Source organism: Silene latifolia, chromosome X (genome assembly GCF_048544455.1).
Source record: "Silene latifolia isolate original U9 population chromosome X, ASM4854445v1, whole genome shotgun sequence".
NCBI classification, from domain to species: domain Eukaryota; kingdom Viridiplantae; phylum Streptophyta; class Magnoliopsida; order Caryophyllales; family Caryophyllaceae; genus Silene; species Silene latifolia.
This window is the reverse complement of record NC_133537.1, coordinates 317769213-317783315: the sequence shown is the minus strand read 5'-3', so window position 1 is coordinate 317783315 and position 14103 is coordinate 317769213. Positions and strand designations below refer to the sequence as shown.

At 30.9% G+C, this 14103-nt stretch overlaps 1 protein-coding gene across 1 annotated transcript; it reads right to left on the bottom strand.

The window, feature by feature from the left end:
* Nucleotides 1-1496: 1496 nt before the first annotated feature.
* On the bottom strand, nt 1497-2549 carry LOC141620614 (uncharacterized). Its single transcript, XM_074437439.1, has one exon. It carries the CDS (start codon nt 2547-2549, stop codon nt 1497-1499), a length of 1053 nt encoding a protein of 350 aa, XP_074293540.1.
* Between the last annotated feature and the right edge of the window lie 11554 nt (nt 2550-14103).

The window sequence follows — 14103 nt, the reverse complement described above, 5'->3', positions numbered from 1 at the left end:
ATCATCCTCTAGAAAAATCCGGTGCATACAAGTACTTGGACTAATGCCCTTGATGTCGGCAATAGTCCAACCAATAGCTAATTTGTTCTCCACAAGTACATCTTTCAACCTTGCTTCTTGTTCCTCAGTGAGCTTACTAGAGATGATAACAGGAAGTGTTTCTCCCTCACCAAGGAAAATATACTTCAAATGCTCAGGTAGAGCCTTAAGTTCTACCACAGGTGCCTGCAAAACAGATGGCAACAATTTCTCCGAATGAACAATTAATGGCAATTTAGTATTAAAATCCAAAGGAAGCTCCTCCAACTTATGTAAGTCGGCCACAACCTCCTTCAAGTTAGCAGAAAAAACATATTCTACCTCTTGACCATCCACACTATTTTTCAAAGCTACCTGCAACTCATCATCACCATTAAAACCAAAGAAATCTTGGGCCAAAGGGTCAATAATGTCAATAAAATTCAAAGAGTGGTAATCATCAGGATATTTCATAGCATCATAGATGTTAAACTGCACCACTTGACCACTAGACTCCATAGTCATAGACCCACTAGATACATCAATCTTAGTGTTAACAGTTTTCAAGAATGGCCTACCTAACAGAATAGGAGCCGCATGTTTATCATGTTCCATGTCTAGCACATAAAAATCAGCAGGAAAGATAAGATTATCAACCAAAACAAGCACATCCTCAACAATCCCTTTCGGGTAGACATTCGATCTATCAGCTAACTGGATAACAACACTAGTAGCATGTAGAGGACCAAGTTTCATAGATTCATATAAGGAGTAAGGCATCACATTAATAGAAGCTCCTAAATCTAGCATAGCCTTTTGAATCTTGGTGTTATAAAATGGTGCAAGGGATAGTGAACATGCCCGGATCACTACACTTAGTGGGTAATTTTCTTTGAAACATAGTGGACACATGTTCACTAACCTTCACTTTCTTCACCCCTTTCAGCTTGTTATTCCTTTTAATAGTACACAGCTCCTTTAAGAATTTTGCATATTTAGGAATATTTTTCAAAAGATTAAGAAGGGGAATATTTACCTCACACTTCTGGAATACCTTATAAATGTCCTTGTCGTGCTCAAAGTGGTGAGTCCTCTTAAGTGCCTCAGGAAAGGGTACCTCCAGTTCCACCACCGGTATAGAAGAGGGAATATGCTCCTTCTCCTTAACAATAGAAGCTTCTTCACCTTCCTTGATCACTATCTCTTCCTCTATTTCATGAATCACCGGTTCCTTGGCTTTTTTTTTCACTTTCTCAGCCTCCACTAGTTGTCTCCCATTTCTCAAAGAGACTGCGCTCATATTCTTTGGATTCACCACCGTTTGAGATGGTAGTGCATTAGAATCTCTAGCCTCCAACCGATTAATTGCAGTAGCCAGCTGACTAACCTGATTTTCAAGATTCTTAAAATTTTGCTTATTATCTGCTCTATCTTACACTGAGAGTAAGAGCTCGAATCATATCCTCCGTGGACATTGATCAACTCGGTGGTGCTTGTTCAGCTGCTTGTTGAGGTACTTGTTGATTAAATTGTTGTCCTTGTGGTCTTTGGAGAAACTGACCTCTAGGAGGGCCAGACGATGAACCGGCTTGAGAATTTCCCCAACGAAAGTTAGGGTGAGCCTTCCATCCTTCATTATAGGTCTTGGAATATGGATCCCATTTCCTGTTATAGGTAGTACTCTCCCAAACACCATTCACCTCTTCTTGGCCACTTTCTCGCAAGTATGGACATAAATCATTAGGGTGACCCTCAGTAGCGCATATGCCACAAACAATAGCCATTTGTCTCCCAGATAACATGTCACGGAGAGTGGAAACAATATTATCAACCTTTTCCTCTAAACCAGGACTAACACCCATAGCATTCACTCCTCTTCGTGATGGTTTCCTCTCAAACTGTCTAGAGGTCTCAGCTAGCTCTGCAATAACCTCCCAAGCCTCATCTGGATTTTTGTTGGCTATGTTTCCTCCGCAAGCAGAGTGAATCATGCGATGGTCATCTTTGTTCAGTCCACCATAAAAATACATAATGAGATCCTGATCAGAATAACCAAGGTAAGGGAAACTAGCACAGAGCTTCTTAAATTTCTCAAGATACTCATACATAGTTTCCCCGTCTTGCTGTTCAACATTACTGATGGCTCTTTTCAGCTGAGATGATCGAGAAGGAGGAAAATATTTCTCCAAGAACGCCTTCTTCATACCTACCCAAGTAGTGATACTTCCCGGTGGGAGATAGTTTAACCAGTCTCTCGCATTGTCCTTCAAGGTGAAAGGAAATGCTCTCAATTTCAACTGCTCGTCAGTAATAGCAGGTGGCTTCATACTAGTGCACACAATATGAAAGTCTGAAAGATGCTTATTCGGATCCTCAATGCTCATACCACTGAAACTTGGTAATTGATGTATCAAACCATATTTCAGTTCAAAAGTAACTCCATCATCCAATGCCGAGAAAGTGATGCACAATGGTTGAACGTTAAGATTTGGAGCTGTGAGCTCCCTTAGAGTGCGGGTCTCTCTAGCCATATTCAAAGGTTCGGGTTGTTCAGAAATTTCAGAATATTGAGAATCTGAATGTAGATCGTCGAACTCACTGCCTTCAGGAACAACCACTATTGCACCTCATTTGTTCTTTCGTAACCTGAAAAGAGTATGCTCAATCTCTGGATCGAAAGGCTTGAGGTTCAGGTTAGAAATACGAGTATTATGCATAAACCTACACTAAAACACAAAAATAATTAATGCCAATTTTCCGGCAACGGTGCCAAAATTTGATGATGGAGAAGGCGTATGCCTCAAATTAACAATTTATATCACTTAAATCCAAATACTAAACAGTAGTAAAGCGGAAATAAGGGTCGAACCCAAGGAAATCAGATTAACAATTTATGCAAATTATAATGTAGGAAAGGTCGATCTTTAATGTAATTAAAGATCGTAGTAACCAAAAGAGGGGATTTGAGTTGATTTTCTAATAAACTAAGATTAATAGCTAATGCAAATTAAATAATAAAACTAATGACTTTTGGTGTATCAAATGATTTAAAAGGGTCTTAGAGCCAAGCATATATCCACACTCAATAACAATTGATCACTGTAAGACGGTTTCAATTACTAATCTTGATTACTCTATCGTGAATGACAAATTCCAATTCTTCTTAAGAATAGTTAATTAAAACGAATCCCGTTCTTAATCAACCCTAACTGTTAAACAACCTTAACAATCAAGTTCATGATTTAATTCAACAGCAGCAATATAAAATAGAGAACTCGATAGAGAATAAATAATGCATACAATCCAGTTGCACTTTAGATATTTATGTGAATCGCTTATAAGTACTAATATCAACGTATCCCGTTCAATATTAATTCCTAGCTGTTACTAGCGTAGAGTTAATCAATAAATCCTATTCAATTAACAATACTAACAATAGAATGAAGAAATCAATCACTAATTGTACACCTAGCAATAATCAATCAACATTCATAAAATTAATAACTAAGCAATTCACAATAATCAAGACAAGAAATTAAAACATTCAAACTCACAATTTTATTAAGAGTGCTTCAATTGCTTGAATCCAAGAAGAAAGATTAGTTACACATCGTCTGCTAATAACAATAACATGGTTTTTCTCTTCTCAAAGTTGTGTCCATCTTTTCTAATCCTAAAATAATAAGTTATATAGTAATAAGGTAAATAATTAAAGTAGGAAATAAAGTACTAAAAATAATAATAATAATAAAATTCATCGGAACAAACCGAGTCAAATAAGGAAATAAAACATGAGACTTTAATATCACGCAGAGCTTGACGCGGACACAAGCAGGCGCGCGTCTTGGTCGCGCATAGGTCGCGCCTTAATCGCGCACAGGTCGCGCACACGACGAATGTAGGTTGAACGCAGGTCACGCATAGCTGCTGTCGCTGCTCTTTTCTTTTGATTTATGCGCGCTCAATTAGCGCACCTTAAGCGCACACGTCTCATGTATCTCCATAGGTATCCGGGCCTATCTCTCCTCGGACTTGGACTCCGTTCTAAACTTGTAAAACCGGCCCAATAGCTAACCAAAGCTCACTAACAAATAACCTGCAATTAAACTCCATAACACTACTTCAAACCGTCAAAACCATACTAATTCGCTCCAAATAACTACGACTAAATGAGTCGTATCACATACTACATGTTTGTTGAATTGTCTCAATACCACATCTCCATTGTTACTCTTTTTCATGTTGTTTCCAACCCAATACTTTCTCCTTTTATGTTTCCTACAACTTGAACATTGTTAATACCCATTGTTTGTGATTAGTTCCATTTGTTTAGTTTAAATTGTCATTAGAGTCTTAGGCCCTGTTCTTTTGGACTTAATTTCAGTTCTAATAAGTTCATTCGATTCACTTCATTCATTCGATTAAGTTCACTTTCAATTCAGTCGATTCGATTCATTCGATTCGATTCAGAATCGATTCAATTGATTCGATTGATTCGATTGAGTTCGATTCGATTCATATTAGTTTATTTCAACATTACTATTATTATTCTTATTGATATCATTATTATTTTTATATTAATGTATTTAATATTGTTATTATTATTATTATTATATTATTATTACTATTTTTATATTTATTATATTACTATTATATATATTAATAATTAATTCGTATTGTTTATATTATTATATTTATATTTAATACATTTATTATTATTATTATTATTATTATTATTATTATTATTATTATTATTATTATTATTATTATATTTATTATTTTATTAATATATATATTATTATTAATATTATTCATAACATATTTATTATTATTATTATTATATTAATAATTTATTATTTTATTAATATACTCATTATTATTAATATTATTAATCATATATTTATTATTATTATTATTATTATTATTATTATATTTAATATTATTATGTTAATAAGTTATTATATTAGACCTATTATTATTATTATTATTATTATTATTATTATTATTATTATATTATATTATTTATTTTTTAGTTATTATTATTAATATATTATATTATTATTAATAATAATGTTATCATTTATATTACTAATATATTATTATTATTATTACTATATTTATTATTATATTAATATTTTATTTTTTATATACCTTATTAGATTATATTAATATATTATTATTAATGGATAATATTATAATAATATTTATTATTATTATTATTGGTATTATTTTTATTATAATATTTATTATTATTATTATTATTATTATTATTATTATTATTATTAATATAATCTTTTTATTATTATTTCAGTTCAGTTCAGTTCAGTTCAATTCAGTTCAGACAATTTTAGTCCAAAAGAACAGGGGCTTAGGCTCTGTTCTTTTGGACTTAATTTCAGTTCTAATAAGTGCGATTCATTCGATTCGATTCCATTAAGTTCATTCGATTCGATTCGGCTCCATTTAGTTCGATTCAATTGATTCGATTCGATTCGATTGACTTATTACAACATTAATATTATTATTCTTATTTTATATTCTTATACAATTCCGTTCAGTTCAGATCAGATCAGTTCAGTTCAGTTCAGCTTATTACAACATTAATATTACTATTCTTATTTTATATTCTTATTGAGATCATTATTATTATTTTAATTTATTTACTATTGTTATTATTATTATATTTATTATATTTATTATATTACTATTATATTTATTAATAATTAATTCGTATTATTTATATTATTATATTTATATTTAATATATTTATTATTATTATTATATTATATTTATTATTTTATTAATATATTCATTATTATTAATATTATTTATAACATATTTATTATTATTATTATTAATTAATTAATAAGTTATTATATTATATTTATTATTTTATTAATATATCAATATTATTAATCACATATTAATTATTATATTTAATATTATTATATTAATAAGTTATTATATTAGGCCTATTATTATTATTATTATTATTGTTATACTCCCTCCATTCAACTCCACACTACCATTATCTATTTTTTACACTATTCATAGTTAAACATTCAATTTCAATTTTCTCCCAATACATAAGTGAAAATATATTCATATGGGATCTTGTTTTATTCGTCTTTACGAATACATTAAAAATATCTAACTTTTATATTTTTCGCAAATACGTAGCTAACGATATTTAGCGCGTAAAAGACGCTTTGGCAAACGTGAAAAAAGAAAATGGTAGTGTGGAGTTGAATGGAGGGAGTAGTATTTATTTTTTAGTTATTATTATTAATATACTTCCTTCAATTTCATTTATTGTTCCCCTTTCTTTTTGACATAAGAAATAAGGGAATCAATTTGGACACACAATACACATGACCCCACATCAAATTGATTTTGGACCACACAAAGTTGTCCAAAAAAGGAAAGAGGGAACAATAAGGAAAATGAATGGAAAGGGAAAGAGGAACAATAAATGAAATTGGAGGGAGTATTATATTATTATTATTATTATTAATGTTATCATTTATATTACTAATATATTATTATTATTACTATATTTATTATTATAGTACGGAGTACTATTTTATTTTTTTATATCTTTTTAGATTATTATTATTATTATTATAAATATAATAATATGCTATTATTATTATTAATGAATAATATTATTATAATATTTATTATTATAATATTTATTATTATAATTGGTATTATTGTTATTATAATATATTATTATTATTATTATTATTATTATTATAATTATTATTATTATTATTGGTATTATTGGTATTATTAGTATTATTAGTATAATCTTTTTATTATTATTTTAGTTTAGTTCAGATAAGTTCAGTTCAGATCAGTTCAGTTCAGATCAGTTCAGTTCAGCTCACCTCCATTAAGGCCCTGTTCTTTTGGACTTAATTTCAGTTCTTATAAATTCAGTTCAGTTCAGTTCAGCTCTATTAAGTTCAGTTAAGTTCAATTCAGCTCCATTCAGTTCAGTTTATTTCAGTTCAGTTCAGTTCAGATCAGTTTAGTTCAGTTCAGTTCAGTTTATTTTAACATTAATAATACTATTCTTATTTTATATTCTTATTGTTATCATTATTATTATATTAATCTATTTAATATTTTTATTATTATATTAATTTATATTTTTTATATTACTATTAATTTTATTATTAATTGTATTATTTTATTTATATTTAATATATTTATTTATTATTATCTTATTATGATTAATGACAATATTAGTAGTATAAAGTATTAATATTTATTATTATTATTATTATTATTTTTATATTATTATATTATTATTATTTTTACTATTATTATTATTATTAAATTGTTATATTATATTTATTATTTATTAATATATTCATTTTGATTATTATTAATATTTTGATTAATATTATTATTTATTTATTTATTAGTTATAATAATTAATATATTATATTATTTAATATTATATTATTATTAATAATTCTATCATTTATATTACTAATATATTATTATTACTATATTTATTATTATATTACTATATTTTTTATATATATTATTCGATTATTATTATATTATATTAATATATTAATATATTAATAATAATGAATAATATTGTTATAATATTTATTTTTATTATTATTGGTATTAATTTTTTTATTATTATAATTTTTTATTTTTATTTCAGTTAAGTTCAATTCAGTTCAGTTCAGTTCAGATCAGTTCAGTTTAGTTCAGTTCAGCTCTATTAAATTGATTGATTGATTCAGACAATTTCATCCAAAAGAACAGGCCTAAGTTCGATTTCGATTGATTCGATTGATTCAGCTCCATTAAGTTCAGTTCAATTCAAACAATTTCAATCCAAAAGAACAGGGCCTTAATTAGTACTTGTAGTAGAGTCTTACTTAGTCCCTGTTTTTTCTGGCTTATTTTTAGCTCACTTCAGTTCAGCTTAGCTTTATTTAGTTCGATTAAAATATTTAGTTCGATTCACTTCATTCTCAGCTATTCTATTCATTCGATTCACTCATTCTACACTTGATTCAGCTCCACTAAATTCACTCATATATTTATTATTATTATTATTATTATTATTATTATTATTATTATTATTATTATTATTATTATTATTATTATTATTATTATTATTATTATTATTATTATTATTATTATTATTATTATTATTATTATTATTAGGGATAATTCACGTGGTGCCCTCGAGGTTTGGCTTAATTCACGTGGTACCTCTGCGTTTAAGTTTGTGCACATGGTACCCCTCAGCTTTCATTTTTAGTGCACGAACTACCCTTACTTTTCTTGCCGTTATAACGGCGTCATCTCCCCTCAACCAGTTAATCAACCTAACCTATTTTCCCCCCTTTTCCCCATCAACCTAACTTCTTTTCCCCTCATTTCACTCATAAACAAATAAAAAAAAGGACAACCTCTCTCACTTCCCCATAACATTAGACGATTATCCTCCACAAACCTCAGCAATCAATCACATCAACCCGAAAAACCCCAAATCAGCTCTTATTTTTCATCAATCTTCTTCATTTTGATCACATCTTCATCATCTTCGTCACTGCTATTGTATTCCAGGTAACCATCTTCATCTTTATTTCTTTTTTTTTTTTGGTTAAAATTTGTTTCTTTGAATCTTTTTCTTTTTGTTTTGTGATTAACTCATACCTAAATGAGGATTTTTGTAAACGATTTTGTTTGCATGTAGATAATTGTTGTTTTGTGAATTTTAATTAGGGTTTTGATGTGGTTTTATGAATATTGCAATTCAATAATTAGGGTATTTGTTTGTTTTTCTGATTTTGTTATCCCTTTCCATTTTGGAGTGATTTTGTCAATTATTAATTTTTTTTAAATAATTAGGGTTAGGGTTTTACTCGACTGTATTTTAATAATGCTTGATTTAAAATGGTAGGATGGAAGCTGCGTTTTGGTTGCAATGTCACTACAAAGGGCAAAAATTTGATTATGATATATATGATGTGGATTTTATACAATTACTAGATATAATTGCTGATCTTGGGGTTGTTGCTGAGAAACAACAAGTTTTATTGCCCTCTATCTATGCTATGTATTATATAGGAAGGAATGATGCTAAGGTAAACATTAAGGATGATGGGGATTTACTGAAAATGTTTTGGGCTTATGAAAGCTTTGAGACAATTGATGTGTGGATTAAGGATACAAATAAGCCAATTAAGGAGTTTAGGTTAGTGGCTGAAATAAAAAAGGCAAGAATGATGGAAAAACAGAGGAAGGAGATGCAGAAGAAAAAAGAAAAGGAAAGGATGGAGAAAAACATAGCGGATAGTGAAGGTTTGTTAGTTGAACCTTTGGCAATTGAAGTGCCTACTGTGGATGTGGAGACGAATGAGACTGTTTATACTAGAGTCTTTGAGTCTCAAGAGTTGGCTGATCTAGCAAAACAAAACAGCAACCCTGAACCTCAAAGAAACACCAACCCTGAACCTCAAAATAAGACCAACCCTGAACCTCAAAAAAAGACTAACCATGAACCTCAAAAAAAGACCAATCCTGAACCTCAAAACAAGACTAACTCTGAACCTCAAATAAACAGCAACCCAACTTCTCATGAAACTACTCCTAAAAGTCCAACCACCACCACCATACCTGAAACTGTCCCTGAAACTCAAGCAAACACTCTAGCAAGTCAGTTCACCCAAAATTGCCCAACTACTAATAGATTTAGCACAGAAAATCAAAATGCCTCTGAAAATACCCCAAACTTGTTCTGTTTGCAAGACAATAGGCCACAATGCAAGATCATGCCAAGGTGGTCCAACAGCAAAGAAGAGAAGGACTGATGGTGCTTCAACTTCAACAAATCAACCTCCAATCTGATTTAGAAGTTAATGTGGTAACATTTTATTTTAGTTGCTGAAAACATTGGATTTAACTTGACTTTTTGTAGGAGTTGTAATTGACATTATAACTGTGTTTGTAATGTCAATTCCAACTTCTAACTACTCATTTTTTGGGTTAGATAAATGGTAACTCTTGGATAAGAATTGGTAACTCTGTTTAGATAAGTTGGCTGTTAGTAAGTTGGATGTTAGTTGTTGAACTAGATGAATCATGTAAGTTTTTGGGTTAAACTCTTGGATGCTTGGATGCCAATAATGTTATATAATGCATGGAACTTATTTTAGGTTTCTGAAATCTTCTTTTTTTGATATCACAATGCTAGAACACTTATTTCATTATAATATAGACTAAAAATATATACATTATTATCCCTATTTTCAAACTCAATTGAAACTTTTTAGATAAATCTAAAATTTCTCTTTTTAAGTCACAAATGATAGTTGTTTGTTCCTTCAGTTTCTTCTTAAACTCTTGTATAGCATTAGCATCATGAAATTATGTAGCTTCCTCACCAACCAACTTATTCATGTCTTCATTTTTGGGTTTGTACCATTGAAAGCATTCACATTCATCACATTTGTAATACAATCTTGAAGGATTTGCTGCCAAAGGTCCAGATGACCTTATGTTGAATCTCTTCTTACATTTAGGGCAATTTTTGTTATCAATTTGCACCCCTTTTGAATTAGATCTTGAATTAGATGATTGCATTATTATAGTAGGAATGTGTTTGTAGTAGTGTTTAGGAGTCATTGTGTGACACCCTCATTCATTGCGGAAAAATAAACACGTAATTCTAGAATAAAACTGCATGGATATGTTTGTAATAAGTTCATTTGGGTAAAAACCTGTAATTTTTAAAACCTGAACCTGTTATAAAAGTATCCAAATGGGAAGGTGTCAAACATGCAAGGTCTAAAATAAATCTCATAAATAAAACATCGCTAAAGTCGCGAAACAAAGTTATACAACCCAAATATGAAAAAGGGAGACATATGTCCCTAAAAAGTATATGACATAAAAAGTGTTTAAGGGTCACAATAAAATAAAGCCAATCTAGGTCCCAAGGTTACTTTGCTCGCTAGCTCGTCCATGTACCCTATATATGCATCACCTACCTGTCAATCGCATTTTATACAAATACGAAAGGCACAGTCAGTGGGGAGTAACTCCGAGTTCTCCCAACCACGAAATGTCATAATTAATATAACATGTAAACATAAGAATATGAATATGAATAACACATAACCTTAGCATATAGATGCTAGAATATCGTGCTTATCATGTGAACAACAATATAACAACACATAGTCCTAGCATGTGAATACTATACCGACTCATACTACACTATCATGTGAATCACATAACATCCAGGAATCCAAACTCTATCAACCATAGCCGGCTTGCATCTCACCTTCCATGATTCATAGAATCATCAAACAAGAAAGGACAATATATCTAGAGATAGGCATAAGTTCTTAGGATGGTCAATAGTCACTCTGTAACTCGAGTCTATACCACGAGGTAAGGTAAACAAACTAGTCCTAAACCTGCGCAGACCTAGCGACATGCGGAAACCTACCGCATCCAAGACCCATGATAACACCACAAGAGTACCCCTAAGGAGTCCACCAAAGGGTTGGCTAGTACTTAAGCTGACCACATACTTCTAAGAGTACGTCAGGAGGTCATGCCCTAACTTGGATATAAACCCACCAAGCTAAGACACAAAGGCTATTAAGCCACAAACATACACTCGTCAAAGACTATAATGGCCTATCTATGATGAAGGCCGAAATACTCACCTAGGACCTAGTCCCAGCTTGAATACTTTAGCCCACACCACACAAGACAAGTAGGACACCCAATTAACCATAAGACGGGCAAAGAGTCCAAGCTTGCACATACAAATGATCATACACACCCTAGCATATGAAAGGCTACGCAAGAGCATATTCAACTGACAATCCAACAATATATCCAATATCAATAATAATCCAAATTCCAGCTAAACAACGGTACCATAATCCATGAGAACAAGCTAAAATGGCAAAGAGGCAACAAGACTCAAGCATAAGGCATCCAAAGCATCCAACAACCAACATGTGAAATGATAATTACAAATATCAAGGCATAACGTAAAACATCCAATAACAACCAATCTCACTTCAAAGACAAACCCTCGACCCGAGTCCCGCGACGGGTCATTGGTCAAATCGAGGCTGACCGGTTTAAACCTAGTTTGACCAAACTCATTCGGTCAAACTGGCCCAGCTCAGAGTCTTGGCCCATTTTGGCCCAAATCACAACATTCATTACAATATCATTCTCATGCAATATTCCAATTTCTATCATGTGAACACTATCAACATAAAGAAAACATTCCAACATACAAAATAACTAATTCCACAAAATTCTCGCATAATAAAATAGCATAAATAACCGTCTCACACAAGGCTAAACTTTTCTATAAATTTTTAATCGATAAAACGACGCCATTTACTCATACGGACTCCGAATTGAGTGATTCAAGTGGCTAAACCACCTAATTTTTCGATGCCGTTCAATCTGTCATATTTTTGGAAACATTGGAAACCGTCTCGGTCCGGTACTGACGCGTTCCAGCCAAAACACGGACTTGTCACAACACATAATTCCTCATCCAAATTTGTTCCAAACAATAATATACAAATGGGTAACATAAATTAAACATAAGCATACTCATCTTACTCCATTCATTCATTTATCAACAAGATCGTCTCAAACAACAACAAACAACAACAAACGACAACAAACAACAAATACAACTACTAATGTGACATTAATTCGTCGAGTGACTCGGAATAGTTACCTTAAACTAGAAAAAGAGAACAATAACACTTGAGAAAGAGCCCTAGAAACCGAAATCACTCATCATCTTCTACAATATATGAGTCACCTAACACATCTTCAAATTCTTCACCTATAAGAACAACAAAAACACAATTATTAAGCTTAAATTCGAAACCCTAAAAAGATGAGCCTTAAACAAAAATTGGGGGAAATGAAAATAAAACTTACTAGTAGATGAGGATTGAAGAGAGGATTCCAAATATATAATTTTTATGAGATTTGGTGGAGAAATGAAGGATTTATGAAGGATTTAAGGATTGTAAGGAGGTTATTTTGATAGATTTTTGGTGTTTGATGAAAGGAAGAGAGAGAGTGAATTATGGAGGAAATGAAAATTAAAAGAGGAGGCATAAGGAGGGAGGTGGCCGGTCAACATGGAGGGAAGGAGGGTCAATTGTATACGTTTTGGGTTTGCTTCGACGGTAATTAGAAATATTCGTCGAACGCAATTTCCGAGAATATTAAAGTTCTTAAACACGATTTTACTAAAAGATTAAGTACTCATATGCCCAATATCCAAACTCGTTTACCCAACGATCGTAAGAAATGGGAAAATCCCAATTTTACGACTTTTATCCGAAATCTATTTTATCAAAGGAAAATGTTTAAATATAGTTTAAATCACTTTTAAACATTTCTAAACTATCAAAAATAATTACATTTCTTCAAAATAAAAAGAGATTATATTTTATCAAATAAATTTTATTTCAAATAAATTAATATTAAATTAAAATAGATTAAAATATTACTTTTAAAATATAATAAAGGTTTTCAAATTTACGGGGTGTTACACATTGCTCCAAATTTTAACATCAACTCTCTTTATATGCAATAACTACAGTCCAACGGCTACTTTTCTAGCCGTTAGAGGTCTTTCTGATAACAGGGGCATTTGGTGCACAATTCTCAAACCTCAAGGGTATTTGGTGCACAAGTCTCAAACTTCAGGGATATTTGATGAAAGTCATATTAGTTAGGTGTAGTTAGTTACAAATTTTAGTTAGTTGGATATTCAAAAGGTTGTTGGGTTTCAACAAACTTTCCCCCCAAAATAGGTCAATAAGTCAATAAACCTACTGTCGTTTAATATTTGACAACGTTAATGAAAAAGGGTAGATCGTGCACTAAAATGAAAGTTGAGGGGTACCATGTGCACAAACTTAAACGCAGGGGCACCACGTGAATTAAGCCAAACCTCAGGGGCACCACGTGAATTATCCCTTATTATTATTATTATTATTATTATTATTATTATTATTATTATTATTATTATTATTATTA